We start from the raw sequence: 20250 nt of genomic DNA on the forward strand, positions 1-20250 counted from the left end.
TCCACAGAGGAGACAGGAGGAAGGGAGGGCATCGAGCTGCAGGGCAGCACAGCAGGAAGAGGGATCCACAGAGGAGACAGGAGGAAGGGAGGGCATCGAGCTGCAGGGCAGCACAGCAGGAAGAGGGATCCACAGAGGAGACAGGAGGAAGGGAGGGCATCGAGGCTGTGGGGCAGCACAGCAGGAAGAGGGATCCACAGAGGAGACAGGAGGGAGGGAGGGCATCGAGGCTATAGGGCAGCACAGCAGGAAGAGGGATCCACAGAGGAGACAGGAGGAAGGGAGGGCACCGAGGCTGTGGGGCAGCACAGCAGGAAGAGGGATCCACAGAGGAGACAGGAGGAAGGGAGGGCACCAAGGCTGTGGGGCAGCACAGCAGGAAGAGGGATCCACAGAGGAGACAGGAGGAAGGGAGGGCACCGAGGCTGTGGGGCAGCACAGCAGGAAGAGGGATCCACAGAGGAGACAGGAGGAAGGGAGGGCACCGAGGCTGTAGGGCAGCACAGCAGGAAGAGGGATCCACAGAGGAGACAGGAGGGAGGGAGGGCAGCAGGTAAAATGCACTGAAGACAGCTGCTGGTTACTATAATGATAATCACACGTACAGAAACTTCCTGAGGACATTATCTATCAACCTTATGGAGGTTTGTGGTGCTTTTAAGGGAGGAAATATAAAATAGCACCATATGAAAAGTAAAAGCCTAAATTGTTTAATAATAATTCTTATAAAAGTCATTTTCCACTTCTGACAATAAATCAAATATTGTACCACCACCCGCACTCCTAGGACCCTGGAGAGTCAATCTAAGAATTAGAAACCCACCATCAGCAATGCAGCTTACAGAGTGGAAACAATGAACTCTGACCTAGCTCAAACACAGTATCGTTCTAACATTATTTGGTTAAAGAAAAAAAAACAAAACAAAAAAACCTCTACTTTATTCCTTGACTTCTTTCTTCCCCCTACCAGTATGGGGTACTAGCCTTGGTTTTACCCCTTATCCAAACTATACAACCCAACCCCCCAAAAACAGTAGTCTTGCCTCATACGTTAAACTCAGAGCGCTGAGGATGATATTCAGTATGCCCTGAGCATCCCAGAGACAAAGTATCTGCAGGATGCTGGCCAGAGGCAGACAGAACCACCACTCCAGAAGAATCGCACCCCTGCTCCCTTATAGCCTGTGTGCTGGGTGGGCTGTCTCCCGCTAATACTGTAAAGCAGAGAGACACCTTGAGTAAAATAGCTACTAAAAACCCCAAGCCACAGTGTTAAATGGTAGATTTTATCACAAAATCTTGATTAAGAATAATGTCCCGGCTACTGCCTCCGACCATGGCCTGACCCCCGGCAGCCACTGTCTCATGGATCTCTTTCAACTTGTAGTAGTGAAACTGGCCACCTGACCCTGCATCTATCTATCCCACTCTTCAGTTAACTCAGTTCTGAATCTAAACCTTCCTCCCCGCTCAGGGTCCAGCCCTGGTGAGAAGTCCCTGCCTGTTGCCCTGTCCCTGCCCCCTAGCTTCAACCTCAATGATGATCCTGCCAGGATAACTGAATCTCAACCATGGTCCAAGGACAGAGAGCTAGTCATAGTCAAGAGAGCACACTTGAAGATTAGTCCAGAAAGGAATAGGTTTGAATCTATCCTTACATGAAAAGTCCTTTTATTCATATCATTTCCAATAGAATACAAGGCTTAAAAATTTTTTTCAACTCTTTTCTTTGTTGAATAGTTCAAATAATATTCGATACAACTTAGTTCCAATATAGCAAGAGAAAAATAAACTCTAGGCTTTGTTTTAATAGAAATGTGTCTGTATGTGCAAAAGTTTTATTTACATATATAATTTATAGATGAAGAGGCATTTTAAAAATAAAAGAGATTACTTAGCAAATTAGCCATGTGCCAAAATTATAAAATATTTATTTAATCTAAGAGAATAAACCACTTGGAGACAAGTAAAAAAGCAAGTCAATACTATTGCAAAAATAATGGTAAATCATTCATATTTTTAAAAAATAGGTACTGAAGAGAATCACCATTCTTAGCTCCAGTGAAATCATTATAACATCTGAATGAATTTCTCCCAAAAATATTGCATATACTTCAGACTGGCTTTTTCCTAGCCTCCTTAGTGAAGTTTAACTATAATTCAACATGTCAGTAAAATACCTCCCCAGTGCTTTTCCACCACAGCACTTAGGTTACCTGCTACCATTTCTGCAGTTAAACCTGACTAATGGAGGTTATCCTAGCCAACATTACCAGAGATGAGATTTGACCTCCATGAATACATCTCATTCATTTCTGATCCTTACCCAAATGGCATAGAACTTGGAATGGAGTAGACACACTATAAGTGTTTGCTGAATGACAAATAAATTAGAAAAAGAAAGATAGAAAGGCATTCCAACATGTAACACCATATTAGACTTATTATATTAGTATACATTCTATCATTTTATTAGTAAGAAATTAGCAGGAAGCAAAAAGGCCCATACAACGCATTTTCAATGCATCCTTCCTTAGAGTAAACAAAACTCACCAGAAAGATTCAGAAAGAACAGCCAAAAGAAGTTAATCTCCCAAATTATGTTCCCCACCACCACCCCGCCATGAAAGCATGAGGACAAGCTTGTCTCAGCACTCCTTAGAAAGGTCATGCTCTTGTGTTGCTATTATGACAGGATGGTAAGTAAGAAAAGGAAAATGGCTTATTAGTCATTCCCCAAGAGGATGATTCTGGCATAAGAGGTGATGGCCTTACACTATAAGGAGAAAGTGAAAAGGGGCAGACATTAGAAATAATTCACTTTATATTCTGAACAATTCACTTTCATAGGGGCCATGCTAATAAGTCAAACAGACACCGGAACAATAAATCAGGCAATCATGATGCAAGAGAAGCTACATCCAAAATTATGGTTAAAAACTTACCACCTAGAAGGAAAATTTATTTTTAAAATGAATCCAGAGGAGGAAGATAAGAGAAACACATTTTCATGTGGTTAGTTCTTATGACAGCTAGTACATATTCAACAGACCTGTAACAGCATGCATTGTAAATAAGGATAAAAAAATTTAATTTATAAAACCTGAATAACAGACAATCCTGAGTATGTAGCACACATTTTTAAAAACAAAGCTGAAAACTAATAATCACTAAAAACATGATTTTTAAGATGATATAGAGATTTACTTGTATTTATAATTTTCTCCCTCTTATATGTAATTCTGCCACTATAACCAATTGTTAAATATGTATAATTGGCATAACTCAAGACAATATTAAACTGTTCATTTATATAAACTGTTTCTTATACTCTAGTTGCCAAAAAGAAGTGTGATGCTTCATTTAATCTCCTTTCAATTCCTCAAAAGTGGTCAAAGACAGAGCAAGAACAATCTGAGATCTGTGGTTCTGAACCTGTAGGCTACCGACACTGGGCGTCGACGGCTTGTTTGGACATCAAGCATGCTGAGTTATCTGAATAAATAATAAACCTCACACCTTTATTTACTGCTACATTTCAAATTATTGTGATTAACAACATACGTGTTTATTTGAAAGTATTATTAAAGTAGTTCTCAGCTTTTTAACAAGCCATTCAGTTTTTCATGGAAACAAATTCCCCAAAATCTCGCCACTTCCACAAAAGTTCTATGAGATCCTCAATCTTTAAATAAGAACTGAACTGTTACTGGAGTTTTTTTCATCATTACACATTTTCTCAGTCAATAGATGCTAAATGCACAACTATCTTACGTGGATGGGCCCTCAAAGCATCTGATGTGAAGAAGATTCCTCATGCTGGGTATCACTGGCTTAGATCAGTGTTAGATGTGGACAAGCACAATCAAAATTGTCTCCTTCAGCTCAAAGTCAAGTTGAGAAGTTGAGTGGGAGCAAAAGAAGGGGACAAAGTTACAACTGTTATCATAAGATGGGCAGAGAAGAAAGCAGCAGAAACTTGCTTCCCTGGTAACAGGACAACTGAGGTTAGGACAGTCCATTAATTGGTCAGCCCCATAACAAGCTGGATGAACACTAGATTCTGAAACTCATTTCAAGGCTCACACCATGGGAATCCCAGTACCTTCATTTCCAGAAGCCATATTATGGCCCTATTACCCAAGGATGTCCCCTGAAAATATCTACATGTTTTGTCAAAATAATCTTTGGACACACGTTACATATGTCTACAAGTCACTAAGGTATTCTGAATTCACATCTTTCGAACTGCAAAAGGAACCTCCCAGCTGAGTATTGTGACATTTGTGAAGATGGTGTTAAAACTATAATTCTATCACTACCACCTCTCTTCACTTTTCTGACAGTAGAAGCTTTTTTTCCCTTCAGTCCATCTTACTGGCCCCATACAGCTCCATTTTGCCTTTTTTAAAGAGGAGCACCATAGATTTGAATATGGGGATTTGTGGCCTTTTGGAACAGGAGAATAACTTTATATCTAACTTTCACTTCTTTTAATGTGATTTTTTAAATTGTAAGGTAAATCATATAGCAAATCAAGGGATGATGTAGACTCTTTAATTACAAGAAATCTGATTTTCTCTTCAAAATAAATGGACTGGGTACTATGAAATAATTTTTCTGCTATCATATATATTGCTCTATAAGCAACTAAAACATTCTCCTTTTCTCTAATATGAATAGTTTAAGTAAATGCTAAAATTCCATGAATTTCATGAATTCCATGAAAGATGAAAGCTTATCTAAAATTATAAATTTAAGAACTTCATCCTATATTTTAAACAGAAGATGACAAGGCAATTAGATTATCTTGATATTTCAACTGGGAAAAGACCAAGTGAGCTCCAGAGTGTAGAAAAGGCTGAGTCCGTAACACTCACTACTGTAAGACTGCAAACACAGTTGCTATTTTCAGATCTAACTTCCATCCTCCTTCCATCCTTGTACATCAGCCCTAACAGTGAACCAAAAAACAAACAAAATAAAAAACGAAAAGTAACAGCTCTGTCTCTGCCTCCCAGTGGAGAAAGAAGGTACAGGACACACACATCACAGATAAAACAATTCCAGACATGTAGACAATTACTCACTTAAAATCACTCTCTGTGTTAGCATGTAAAATAAGTTATTGCCTTCTCTAAAGATTTATCTTTACCCACCTGCCGTGTAGAGAGAGAGAGAAAAGGAGGCAGAGAATAAATGTGTGTGAGCACCAAAGCAAAGATAAGACCAAGATATTCTGGATTTCTGTAAGCTTCACACACCTACACTTACATGGCCGTGGAGATCTGTGTTGAGAAGCATCATCGCACAGGTGAGGCAATGGACCCCATCTAAGGAGAGAGAGAAGGATAAGGAAAGAAAGCATTAATTCACTATTTCCTGTTGGACTCCTTATTATCATTAAAATAGCATACATTAGAAACCTATGAAAACACAACCCTGCAGCAGGGCACAACTAATCATGCTCATTTGGGGAGACAGAAAATAGATAAGAGTAAATTATTATAAGGACCTCAATGTACAGAGTGGAAGTCTACTGGTGATAAAGTAAATTATTCCTAACTCTCTGAGGGACAATTTAATGGTACATATCTTAAGCTTTGAAATAGTGCCCTTTGACACAGCAAATCTATTTCTAGGGCTTCACACTAAAGAAAGAAAGATCTACACAAAATACAAGGATATCCAAAGAAACATTGTTTACAATGGGGAACAAGTAAATCCGACCTTCAGAAACACAATTCTGTCATGTTGAAGTCATTAAAAATGTTGTCCAAGTTTACATGTTGAAATAGATATTTCATAATAAATTACTATATGAAAAAGAGATTATATGCACTATGATTCCATTTAAATATAAATACATCCAAAAGAAAATATAATATTAAAAGAGATTATCATCTCTGGATAGTGAGATTATAATTTTTATTTATATTTTCTCAATTTTCTATAACACAAGATATGGAAATAAAAATAAATTATTTAATACTGTTAATCTTTTTACTTTCCAAGAGGAAAATGAAGTAGAAAAGAAGCAAACATTAAAGAAAACCAAGGTTTGTGCCTTCTACTGTTTACTGGGTATTAGTTCTCTGGCTGACAACATCTAGACAGGAACAGTTATCCTCTTTCCTGGCATCCTTTAAACGCATTCTTTAGGTTGACTGGTCCAGGATACCATGGATCAGACAAAAATAAAATACTGAAATAATCTATGAAGATTAAAAAATTAAATATTCAGAGGAAAAAGTTGCCCAAACAAGAAGGATCACCTCATACTTAAATGGAAACACGACTTTCTCTTCTTACTATATAAAGAAAAAGAAAAAGTACTAAGAGTTAAGCTTCTCATTTCCAAACCTCAATTCTCCTCCCTCATTCTCCTCCTGCAATTCTCAATCCAAGTATAGCAGACAACAGCAGTTGCAGATGCAGAAAAATCTTCTTAATCTATGCTACATGTACAGAAAGGCCTGTGCAATGACTGAATTCATGAATCAAAGACAGCTTATTTTTCAAAAGTATGCCTTTGAGTATAGTAGGTGACTTCTATTATTAATGTCTCTAAGTGGATGCTACTAAATGCCTATGTATGTTTATTCCAGTTCCAGTTTATTATCACAAATTCTAAACATATTTAAAACAAACTCCTGAAAGCATTTGTAAAATTCAGTAGTCAGCTCTCAAATAACCTTATCAACAGCCAACTGAGTGCACAAATCCATATTCCTTATTTCACACAGGAATGTCAACATCTTCTTAGATTTGAAGAAAATTCTAATAAGAACAACCCTCTTCTATCCCTTTCATTCTCTAGTCAGTGCTGACAGTGGTAAGAGACAGTGAATAAATGGTCTAAATATAGTCAAAGAAGTAATAAAGAAAGACAAGCTCCCATTTTACAGATAGGAATGTGACTTCAATAATCAGATAGTTAATACAGCTACAACCTGCAGGGCGGAGGCAGGCGGAACAATCACTTTAGTCAATATCAAATACACTTATCCCAGTTAATTGGCAATACTGAAGCTAAGAGAGAATTACTATTTCTATTACATCTCATCTCAGTGATTTATTCCAGAATTTGTAAGTTTATGTAAGCTCCTCCAATTGCAAGTGAATGTGCTTGACTTCAAAGCCTGAAAAACTTTGCTATACTGTAGGAATTGAAATGGAGAAAAGATCCCTCTTCACCCGGTACATCAACAATTAAGAAGTCTAAAGTTGCTTTTTAAGAATAGTACAATAAACATAAACTTATAGTTTATTAAAATCATAAACCAAGTCAGCAGTCAGTGTTGTTATTACGAATATCAAACAAAATCACCAGAGATATACCACTAACTCCAGTGAGATTTGTAAATGTTTCCAAAACTCACCACAAAACCAAGCACATACACATTTCATCAAGAAGTTTAGAGATCAGATGTAGAGGAGGAAGAAATAAGAAAACTGACATTTCATTTAGTATAATGTGCTTTGCACGTAAAATCTCAGAGTGACAAAGCGTGAGCAATTTAAAGAAAGCATATTGTCATACTACGGAACTGAAAACTAGAGTAAAGATAACTAAAAGAAGAGTAAAGAATATTATGCAGTTATTAAATATGATGCTTTTAAACAACATCTGATGGCAATGAGAAAATCCTCACAGTGAAAGGGAAACAACTCTAACAATTCTAATCTGATATTAAATGTTGTATAAATAGACTAGAAGGAAGCAAACCAAACTTTTAAGAAGAGTTGTCTCTAGCTAATTTGAGATAGCCAGATGATTTTCATTTTCTTCGGTATAATTTTCCCTATTTTCCACAATGAAATGTAACTTCCATAATGAGGAAAATAACCCTTGTTATAAATAAAAATTGAAGCATTTCCATCAGATTACCTTGTGAAGCAATGGTATCTGGGTTACAATAAAAATATCTATTGGAGAAGTGTATTAAAACTCTCTCTCGTTCTTGAGTTTCTCCCACAAGAGAAAATGCTTTAAAGAAATACCTAAAAAGGAATTAAGAGGAAAAAAGTGAAATTTTAGAAAAAGTCACTGTTTTCCTTATGTTTGATAGTTAAAGTTAATTCATACAAATATAAGAAATTAATTATACAAAATAAGATATTCTACAGTGATTTAAAAAAAATCACTTACTAAAAGACCATTCAGTATAAATTCATGCTGACATTTAAATTCTATAAAATGTCAACATAAAAGATGACATGGCAATAATATGGTGGCCAACACATCAAGAAAAGCTTTGGGGAGGCAAGTAATTTCCCCACATGACTAAGTGTCGAGTAGCCAATTTTAGATCAGTCAGATAAAAACGAAAGAGCACTTAAGACAAAATGCATAACCACATAGGCTGGTTTTTTTCAACTGTTGCCAATCTTCCCCCCTCCCCAGGCTTCTTCTCCCCCAATTCCTCCAATACATAGTTGTATATTTTTAGTTGTGGGTCCTTCTAGTTGTGGCATGTGGGATGCCACCTCAATGTGGCCTGATGAGCAGCGCCATATCCGAGCCCAGAATCTGAACCAGTGAAACCCTGGGCCGCCAAAGGCGGAGTGCACGAACTTAACCACTCGGCCACGGGGCCAGCCCCTAGACTGGGTTTTAAAACTCTACATGGATAACAATCTTTTCCTCATTTTGTTACATGATTATAATCACCACTGACCCACTGTTAAAATCACAATTATATTGTCTTGTACACAGTAAATTTCTGTTAATTTTATTTTGCCTATCGTCACATTATTAATTTGTTACACAATGAGGAAATTAGGAGATAAAACCCTAATTTATTCCTTGAATTAGGAATAAATTAATCTATGTATAAAACTTCTTTGAACAATAGAAAATATGCCCAGAACCACACACCAATCTAAATCAGAGTCACTAAGAGTATTGTCTATTACAGATAAATCCAGATGACCCTCACTTGACAAAGTAGATGCATTTCCCTAAACGTGAGACAGGAAGCAAAAAATCATTTAAAATGTTCTAAGAAATCTTACTATTGAAAAAAACATATAATAAATCTTATTACTATGATGAAAATGTTGCTCTCTGCCTTATTTATAGTTAATCTATATTTATTGATCAAACTTTAATTTTTCATAACTTTTTTTTATGAACCACATCAAAGAAAGCAAAGCAGAAACACAGATCTTTTCTCCACTCTTACCTGTTTTCATGGAAAACCTATGAGTACCCTTGATTCATGCAAAGAGGCACAGAATAGGTCACTGTTGTGCATTCTAATGCAAATGTCCTCACTTCACCTCCCAGGACTCAGTTTCCTGATTTGTAAAACTAGAGGGTTACACAAGATGATCTCAGAATTCCTCCATGTCTGACACTTTGTAGAGACTATAAGGTTACATGCTCACTGTGTTTCACCCACAGCTGCTCTTAGAGTTTTATAGTCTAATATGGGATGAGAAGTGAGGGTCAGTGTGCTTAAGACACCTTCATTTGAACACATCAACAAAAAGTGCTACTGCCTGAAACAGTTTTACTGTTTACTATCAGATACTTTCTACTGATATTTATATTGATATTCATTTTTAATCCCATTCATGAGTTAATTCCAAAGTATCGTCTTAAAAGGTTATTTGGCTATTGTAAACAAATGCTTAGGAAAAAAAATCTATAATTCTGCAGTCTATAGACTCTGCCTTTTTCTTTATTCATCATTCGAAAACTACCTTCCCACAGACTATTTTTTCTCAAGACTTACTTTGCCATCATTCTTTACTGTCATCTACTAGATGCAGTCATGTGTGGTTTCATAAAAATGATGTATTTTCTCTTTTTTTTTTTTTGCTTTTTCTCCCCAAATCCCCCCAGTACGTAGTTGTATATTTCAGTTGTGGGTCCTTTTAGTTGTGGCAATATTTTCTCACTTTTAATTACATTTAACATCTATAGCATAATCTGAGCTAATTCACAAAGTAATTGTGGGTTTAAAAAAATAAAATCAGATTTTAGCTCCAGCACATTACTTTCTTTTCTCAGAGTTAATTATTTGGAGGCAAAGAAGAACAGAAGTGATGCTTAATCATACCTGAGAGACTGATCCAGCGTCATTCCTGTAAAATCAAAAAACTTCAGATATTCTTCAGCAACTAGTTTGCTAAATTCATTGCTATAAGAAAACATAATAGACTTGATTATTAAAACTGAAGCTATTAAAACACACATACAAAAGGATACACTCAGACACTGGCCTCAGGACGGAACGTACTTCTTGCCTAGGTGCTTTGCAACATCCGATCTTTTGAATCTGTCTAGTTGATAAAGGCGTTTGGCCAACCTTTTGGCTGCTTCTATGTTGCTGCTGGTACCATTACTGAGACTTTCCGGGGTCTCCTTTTCCAGAATTTCAGTGCTCCCCATTTCAGAATGAGCCTCTAGCAATGTTGTTTTCACCCCAGCGTTGCTGTGAGAATTGATAAAGAAGGAGAAAAAAGAAAAGATTTTTCTTGTGCAGCAAAAAGGGAAATAGCTAATGAAACTATCATGATATTGTAGAGCCAACTAAATGAACACTATTTTAAATAAGATTGTCTTACAGTTATTCATAAAAATATTTTCTGTTACTGTACTTCAACGTACTAAAGAAGTATTGCTTAAATCCTCAATGAGCAGGTCTCAAACCTTTTGGTCTCAGGACCTTTACATTTTGAAAAGCATGAAGGATTCCAAAGACCTCTGTTTATGTGAGTTATATCTATATCTGTCTATCTTATATCTACTATACCTATATGATACTCACCACATTAGTAATTAAAACAGAAAATCTTCAAATATTAACTCATTTAAATATAATAAATCTATTTCACGAATACATTTTTATTAAAAATAACTATAATTTCCAAAACAATAACAAAATTCAATGAAATAAGCAACAGATTTACTTTTTTTTTTTAAACAAATTTCTTTAATAGTTGGCTTACCAGAAGACAGTTGGATTATCATAGCCACTTCTACATTCAAGCTTTAACAATATACTGTTTTGGTTGCAATACATTGAGAAAATCTAGCCTCATACAGATATTTAGTTAGAAGAATGACGAGTATTTTAATATCCTTTTCAGATAACTGTAGATATTCTTTTTTGATATGACACCCAAATAAGACAAGTGGCAGTTTCTTAAAGGTTAGTTGCAACACAAAATCTAAAATTGTATCAAGGAAATTTTGTGCTTTTACATTAAAATCTATCTTACACTTTGAATGAACTTTTACCCAGGCATTATTCTGCAACATGCATTGGGTCATCTGCAAAATATTTACTGACACATGTCATTTTATAATATTAAAAAAATCACATTCATTAATGTCACTACCAAAATCTTCAGAAAAGTCTTAGGTACTGAGGAGCTGTCAAACTTTTGGTGGCAGATATGATTTCCAAAATTCCAAGTTTTAACTGAAAGCTCAAATTTTATCATTGGCAACAAACATTGTGAGATGTCCTTAAAATAATAGGCTCACTCTATTAATTTTCGAGAAAATGTTTGCCAATAACCATAGTTAGTCATACTTTGAAGGAAAAAGGGCATTCCAAGAAAAACAAAACTAGTTTATAGCTCACAACTCAAATTACACATGAGTGCTTTTCCTGGCAGCAACCCGCAGGAGCAGGAGTCTGCATGAACATCTTCCATTCCATCACACGTGAAATTAGAAGACGTGTTCTCAAGAGTGGAAACGTAATTAATCTGTACTGCTTTATCAAGGACAGGTGAAACTGCTTTATTCAGGTGAAATTGGCCTCTGTTTTTATTTTGAGTCCAGGGCAATGAAGAATATACCAATAACTAGAACAGTGTGGTACCACTACCTTGATATGCGCTAAGACCCCCACAATTGCTTTCGTACCATCAGTGCAAATATCGACATGGTGAAAAAGGAAAATAATGCTGTACAGTTATTATAAAATAACTTTGACCTCACGACCCTACAGAAAAGGTCCTGGGAAGCCCCAGAGACCACACTGAGAACCTCTGCTCCAGAAAGGGGTCACAAGCTCTAGCCTGTGGCTGGCTGTGGAATGCTATATCATGCATTTATAACACAAAACCAACAAGAACACAGTAATTTCCAAATCTTCATTTTTAACTTGGTAACAAAACAAAGCTAGTTCGTGATAAACTACTGTGCTTAAGCAGCCTTCCAACACACCACAGATTCTAATCCAGACATAGTCAGAATTTTTCTGTAATGGATCAGATAGTAAATATTTCAGACTTGCAGGCCACAATAAGATCCTTTCACACAAGATTATTTTTGTTGTTTCGTCACAATCTTTAAAAATATAAAAGCCATTCAGGGCTAGGCTGAATGGAGCACACAGGCCCTGCTCTATCCCCTAGTTCTTTAACCTGGCCTGAATAAGTAAAGTAACTATTTATTGTCTAAATCAGAACACTTTGGAGAGGGAACAGAAACCATAAAATCATTAAACATGTAATTATAACTGTTACAAAGCGTAAAAAGAGCATTACCCAAGAAAAATTAGTTGTAAACTTACATCATGTAATAAATGACAAAAATCACAGTAGCAAAAACAAATATACTTTCAAGAAGAACTGTTCAATCCCTATTTTGTCATTTATTCTACCCAACCTAGAACTTCCTGTTTCCTACTGCTCCTCCAACTCAGTGGCGGCCCGGCAGCGTCACCACCCCGCAAATGTAGCTCAGGCCAAGACCTGCTGGCGCCCATGCGGTCCTCAGGGATGCAGGGTCCCAGGCTTCCCCAGCCACTGTCAGCCTGCAGGGAGTTAACTGTCCCCAGCAACCCCTCTCTAAGCTGATCTTGTCAGCAAGTCCTTCACATGCTGTCCTTGCAAAGGGGAGGGAAAAGAGATAGAGGTGATCACACGCTGTCTTTTAGACTCAACTATGTGAAAATGCTGTTCAATGCACATGTCAGCTCACACATTCAGATGAGACTGTGGAGAAGCTGGAAGCAGAAAGCGGATGTTTATCAATCCCATGCTGACTTATTTTACCAAAAAATGACGATGCTTCACTTTTTAAAGTCAAAGTCACAGGCTAAACCATAGTCAATGCCAGGACAACAGACATAAAATGGAACTAACCGCAGCAAATCAGGATGTTTGGCAACCCTCCTTCAACAAACAGCCACCTAAACAATTTCCTAACAGAAATAACCACTAGTTGAAATTAACTGCTTCATATGATGACATCTTCATGCAAATATATTTAAATATTTTTTCATCCTAAATATTCCTTTATAGAATTCACACTACCAGCCAATTTTGTGAAATTTATCCTATCAGAAAACAATATTTAATTATTATGTACAGCAATCTATAATAAGTAACCTCAATAGAAGAAATTTCTTTTAAGGGCAACTCACAGTTACTTTGTATTTTTCCACATAAGTGGTGGAAATGTAAAATACTGACTCCAAGAGCCATTTTAGTTACAATCAAGTATTTTTTATAACTAAAAAAAATCCCTGGAGTTGTGTTCCCACGCATTCTTTTACTCTACATATTAGTTATCATGTAGGAAAAACAAATGTCAAAGAAAGAATTTTCTTCTCAATTCAACTGCTACTTACTGTTCACTTTTCGGGGCAAATTCATGGCATATATTTAATCATTCCTGGTAAATAATGTAATTATATCACATATATAGTATGGCAAAGATTTTGTTCAAATACAAGAGACTTATCCTATTGAACATATATTCTTAAAAATGTAGCAGTCAAAATAATTCCTGTTTATCATGTTTCTCATTTCTCATGTTTGTCTCCTCTTTTTATCTTGCCTAGCCCAGTCTATTTCACCTCATTTTCTTTACATTCACCAGGAGGAGGTAATTTTAAAATCTGTACACATCAGACTTCTCTGGATCTTCTTGAAAAAACCTTCAGTAAAAAAAGAAAATAAGGACTAAAATGAGGATAAATACCTAGATTCCTAGATGGCTTCATACTGTCTCACTTCTCAATTCATGAGATTACATGAACAAAAACAGAGACTGCTCCTTTTAAGTCAGAAAACCTGGAAACATAATGCCACCACAAACTCACCAGCAACCAGAGAGACAGCAAGAAGAACTCATCACGGAGCCCAGGGTGCGCCTGAGCCGCAGAGCCCCTCCCCAGTGCTCCCTGCCCCACAACTCCAGTGCTGGCTGCTCTACCCGGCCTTCCAAGGACCTGGCTCCCTGTGAGGTCACGTTACTATGACCTCACATTCTCAGCAGTGTTTATTGTTGGGGTTTTTGTAATGTTTTTACAGCCCCAATAAAAACAGGAGCCAGAACACAGGAGCCCCTGTACACCAAGAGCATAAACAACAACGGCAGCCCAGCGTCGTTCACACTTGATAAAGCAAACTGGATGATCCCTCTCAGTGGGGACAACACCCCATTTTGTTTCCTGGAATACACAAGTTATTGTCCATCTATTCTGTTGAGTATTAGATGCTTTCAGTGGTTTGAAGTTTCCCTTCTTTTCTCTAGTTCCCCTTTTATTTCCTTGATCAAGTAACTTTACAATCTCACAAGGTGAATTCCCTACCAGTCACTTAAATAGAAAAGACTTCACAGGAGGTTCTCCCTGTGTTCTGTAAACGCGGTACGTTATCCTCCAAACAAATGTGGTAACGCTCTCATCAAAGAAGGATCAGACCATTGAGTCTCATCACCAGGCCTTTCCGAACCTTTTTATCCTACTAGGATTACCAGATTTTCCAAATAAAAATAGGACACACCCAGCATAATTTGAATTTCTGATGAACAAAAAATAGTGTTGAGTATAAGCATGTTCCAAATATTGCACAGGGCATACTTACGCAAAAAAAATTGCTCACTGCTTATCTGAAATTCAAATTTAACTGCACATCCTATATTTTATCTGGTAACCACATCTCCTGAAATGTTTGCTCTAAGCTCTATTTAAAGAATCCCAATTAGGGTATTCCCTGTCCATTGGTAGCATGTTGCGCAATCAGCTTCCTTCTGGGTTTGTTTTGACTTGCTTCTGTGATTTAATTTTCATTCCTACTATTTTTCTGTTCTTTTATCAAGACCTTCTCTCAGTTGCCCATGACCTACTGATTTTTCTCTAATGTCCTCTAAATACGAAAAAAAAAACCCTCTTTCTCTATATTTTCACCCTTCTTTTCCAGCCTGCACACTGCCACCACAGAAGTGATAATACACCTCCTTTACAAAAATCCTACACAAGATAAAGTCCATATTCTGTGTCATGTCATATAAGGCCCTTCACAAGCTGACCCCAACTGCTCGTTTCAATCTATCATCTACCATTTTCCTCCTGATCCACCTACAGAGAAATATTACCTGTGCTCACACATCCCTTTCAGTGTTGTTTCCTTTCTCACTCTTATTATCCCCACCCCAATATTCTTGGGTGCCCAAAGTTCTGCAAATTCTTACTGACCCTACAAGAGCCCAGGTGAAATAACAGCTTTTCTAAGAATCATATTCCAATCCCCTGGCTGCATTCTCAGCGCACCTGAGTTATACCTTTATCATAGGTCTGCCTTTTAAAAATCCCATCTCTCTCCCCCACCAGTATCTATACACACCACAGGAGAAGCTTGAAGTTATCAATAGCCATCTGTTAAAAGAATGCAAAAACTGAGCAATCATCTGAGTCCATATCTTGCACTGTCTTCTATGCTATGCTATGAATAATAACATGTGGCAGTCACTTTCTAATTCATTATGACTAATCCTCTAAAGTTCCAAAGAGACTGATATCAGCAGAAGGTACCAGACAGATTGTCTTATTTCATATTTACTTTGAATTTAAATTTTAAAAAATTCTTTAAATTTTTATTTAATCATGGTAATAAAACTAGGATTAAAAAATAAAGTAGGTTAAGGTGTCAAAGGTTTCCTCCTGTATTTATAAAGCATACCTGGGAGTGGAGCACAGAAACAACAAATAGCCGCCTAGTTCAATTTTATACATACACTAGGTAAAGGCAAGTCAGAAGAATCCCAAAGAGTGGGAAGAAATGACTCCAGTTACAAGTGGAATAAAAGAACCAGACAGAGCAAGATGACCCCGTTGCCCCTCTTCAAGCTGAAGATACAAACACAGAGGCCTGGAACCAATAGACTCAAGAAAGCCAGTACAAATGTAGAGCTTTCGTGGCTGGAATGAAAGTCAGTAGAGAAGAGTTCTGAGTACATCAGAAGCAAGATACACTTAAAACTCTCAAGCATAAATTCCCTCTAAGAAAGGAAAAGGAATCTTGTCGACCATCATTATCTATGGCATTTATGTCTCAGGCATTCCAGATAGTACATAATCTAATCTTGAAGTAAACGTAAATGAGAAATGATTCAGAACAGCTACAGCACCTCCAGTGGTACCACTCACCTAAGGGCATCTAACATTGGAAGGCATCTGCTATGCGCCAGCACTGGGATACGCACTTCCTAGGGACGGTCTCATCTAATCTTCAACAATCTTAGTGAAATAGGTAGTGGTATCCGCATTTTACAGATGGAAACTGAGGCACAGAGCTGGACACAGACAGTGGGACTTCAGCACTCCAGTCCTCTATACTCTCTATTACTATTCATTTTGCTACATTTCTAGTCATTTTCTGGTATACATGTTTTCGCTGATTCAACAAACATTAGCAAATTATTTACCATGTGCCAGGCAAAGTTTTAGGTGCTTGGAACATTCAGTAAACAAAACAAAACAGAAAAAAAAAGAGAGAAAAAGAAAACCCTTCTACCCCAGGGGAGAAATAAACAATAAACATAATAAATGCATAAACTATATAGCATGTTAGAAGATGATAATTGCTATTAAAAAATAGAGCAAAGAAAGAAAGATCAGGAATTCCAGTTTGGGGGCGGGAGTTGATATATTTTATATGAAGTGGCTAGGGGAAGCCGGAGCAACTTGAAGGGCAGAGTTGCCAGCAACTAAGGGAGGGAAGACTGAAGTTGGTACAGGTTTTGAGAGAAAGAAGTTCCACTGTAGACATGTCACCTTTGAGGTATCTATTAGATATTCAAGCAGATACATGGACATGAGGCTATGTGAAGTGCTCAGAAAAGACATGTGCCAGACAGTTAGCCACTCCAGGGAATTCTCAGACTGTTGGCCTCAGGTGGCCCCAGCACTTTCTTTTAAGGTCCAAGATGATTCTGATGTGATGTCAGGATTTTGAGCCACCACTTTAACTCATGGGAAACCACTAGGGGTCTAAAGAAGGGAAAAGGGAATCAAACAGACTTGGAATTTGCTAGGATCACTTTTGCTTGTAGCATGGGAGAAAAACTATAGGGAGACAAAATTGAAGGCAGAGAAACCAGCTAGAGAAACTTATCAAAATAGCCTGGTCAAGAGATAAGGACCTAAATTAAAAAACAGTTCATGTGAATATAAAGGAAAAGCTTGTTCTGAAAGATATTTAGAAAGCAAAGTTAAAAAACAGTTCATGTGAAGATAAAGGAAAAGCTTGTTCTGAAAGATATTTAGAAAGCAAAGTGGGGGCCGGCCCAGTGGCGCAGCGGTTAAGTGCGCACGTTCCGCTTCGGCGGCCCAGGGTTCACCCGTTCAGATCCTGAATGCAGACATGGCACCGCTTGGCAAGCCATGCTGTGGTAGGTGTCCCAGATATAAAGCAGAGGAAGATGGGCATGGATGCTAGCTCAGGGCCAGTCTTCCTCAGCGAAAAGAAGAGGATTGGCAGCAGTTAGCTCAGGGCTAATCTTCCTCAAAAAAGAAAGCAAAGTGAAAGAACATAATGAGTGATTTGGGATGTGTGTGGAGTTGTGCTCACAGAGAGCGCAGGAGGCTACTCTGACTTAGAAGCTGGGCATAATGTGATGCCACCAACCAAGACAATGAACACAAGACAAGAAGAGAAGACATACAACAGAGGGCACGTGTGCATACAGAGAGAAACAGGACATAGAAGGACAAAAGACCATGAGTTTGGTTCAAAGACATGATAAGTATAAGGTGTCCAGAGGACACCGAGGCAGAGCTGTCTGGTTGCTACAGCAACCGTCTGCTACCTGTGGAAACAGTATAGGCAGAGTAGTCACCCCTATATTGGTGGATGGGATCACCTGGTGAGAGGCTGTAGCATGCAATATGACGAAGGAACCCTGAAACATGCCAACAAGAAATATGTCTAGGAATGTATTCATCTGAACACAATTCCTTTATAGCAAAAGAATTAGGAGGTCTCCCAATTCTTTATAAATGCAAGTGCTCAGTTTGCCAGTAAGTAACAATTATTAATTTAGAAGATGCTAAAAGCAAGTATCTACCAAAAATCTCGAGCCTTTATAGGAGAAGCATAAACAAAACCTAATTATCAAAACTCCTACTAGCTACTTCTCTGTTCAGCAGAGAGGCCAAAATTCAGTCTTTACCCATGAAGAATTTTAACAAGTACCACGTGGAGGTTCTGCCTCCTCAGGATACCTTTTAAACCTCACTCATCTTACTCAGCCTTACATTCAGTATTCCAGAAGAGGGCACCAACGTGCAAGGCGGTGGCACAGAAACTGACCAAACTCACCAAGTGAATGAAATAGGCTGCATTTGCCTTGGGAGTATTGATTCCCAATAAACAACCGGACTCTTCACCCTTCTTAGACATTCATACTCTTCTGGGGCACGATCCAGATGACGCAGGTTTTCACTTTTGGGGTTCTTTTTTGTTTTTCTCTATGAGGCAGCAGCTTTTCTGGGTCAGCTCTCAAACAAGGATGTAAAATCCGTATTACTATCAAATCAACTTTAATTCAAGCGCATCATAAAAATTTGAGATTAATCGTTTGCAATACAATCATTACTAGATGTTCAGTTTGCAAACAAGGAGGAAAAAAGATTCAAAAACATTTACACATTCATTATTTGCATAAAAGCTTCTTTGTGCCAACTGGGCTCAGTGAATCCCAATTCCACTGTACAGGAAAGGAGGAGTGAACCATTTGCAGATGGACTAACTTATTTTCCTGGAATGCTCTTAAAATGTCATTGGATATTCTGATTTTATATCTTTCATGAAAAACAGCTTTTGGCTATGTTTCTTCATTGCCTCGATATGACATTAAAAATCTCTAATGACACCATACCACTCTCCACGCAGGCAAAAGGAAATAAAGCGGGGGGGGCAACTGCATTCCATTTCCTTGTAAATCAATAAGTAGGCAGTCTGAAGTTGACTGTGTCATTTAATAACTGTGGTTAAGATACACTGCACACTCAGCTGGAGACAGGGTGGTCTGAATTTAGACAACACACCCACCTCTCTTCGCAGAAAAACACCTGCTTATCCAGGCCAAGATATCACATCCCTTCCTGTTTCTCCAAATCCAAATTATCTAATTTAAAAAAAATTTGTTTAGAGGAAAGTACTGACAGTCTCAATAAACAAATACATCATAAACTCACAAAAACACTCCCTCCTTCAAAGGAAGAGGTAAGAGGTGCTACTTGGCCCCATGACACAGGAAAAAAGTAAGACGGGTAAAAGGGACTTATCTAAATGGCCAGAGACCAGAAACTTCCCTCGTGGAAATAAGTAAGGGTGCTCTTACTGCCCAATGCAATACAATTATAAACAAGAAAATTTAACACCCTTAGCAGAATATTTACTATAACATAGAATGAGATCAAGTCTATCCTTCCGAAGAAAATTTATAAAAAGAAATGCCAAATTTTTAAACGTCAAAAATTGCCTGGACTAGCTCCTCTTTCCTTTTCTCTCTGCAATCCCTACCAACTACAAAGAGACAGACAGATGGACAGACAAAAAATAGTCACATACATCCCTATATAATAAGAAAGATAATGACAATGGCTGTTTTTACATGGTGTTTATAACAATATTATTCCTTAGTGATTCCCTCTATAGAAGGCCATTCAATAATACAATCTATCATTTAAGAAAAAGTCAATTCAAAAGTAATAAATCCCAACCAACCATCTAAAAACTCAATATATGCTTTATTATTAGTTAAATCATAATCATCTAAATTTTTGGGGGGTTCTTAAGGTATGTTTTCATATGTGATTATCTGATACTGGAAAGTGATCAGTTTTCTGTCACTATGTTGTCTCATTGAGGAAAGGTTCTGACTAAAACATAATGGTTTTAAAGTGCCATACTCTGCCCCTTCCTACTCCCTGAGGAAAAAAAATGCTATGAAGCACATAACTACTTTCACCTTAAACCATCTTCTAA

General features: G+C 37.5%; 1 protein-coding gene across 24 annotated transcripts in view; it reads right to left on the reverse strand.

Moving 5' to 3' along the window:
• The window catches only part of PSD3 (pleckstrin and Sec7 domain containing 3), a 644089-nt gene that overhangs the window by 255885 nt on the left and 367954 nt on the right, over positions 1-20250 (reverse strand). For 22 of the 24 annotated variants that reach the window (XM_070598606.1, XM_070598623.1, XM_070598605.1 and 19 more), the window contains 4 exons: positions 10251-10445; positions 10071-10151; positions 7892-8004; positions 5275-5333 (listed from right to left, as the gene is read on the reverse strand). In XM_070598606.1, coding sequence (XP_070454707.1) covers positions 5275-5333; positions 7892-8004; positions 10071-10151; positions 10251-10445 — 448 coding nt within the window. Of the gene's footprint in view, positions 1-5274; positions 5334-7891; positions 8005-10070; positions 10152-10250; positions 10446-13957; positions 14213-20250 lie in introns of those variants that run through there. The other 2 variants (XM_008530165.2, XM_070598625.1) reach the window with 2 other exon arrangements.

The sequence above is a fragment of the Equus przewalskii genome, chromosome 28 (genome assembly GCF_037783145.1).
Source record: "Equus przewalskii isolate Varuska chromosome 28, EquPr2, whole genome shotgun sequence".
In the NCBI taxonomy this organism is placed as follows: domain Eukaryota; kingdom Metazoa; phylum Chordata; class Mammalia; order Perissodactyla; family Equidae; genus Equus; species Equus przewalskii.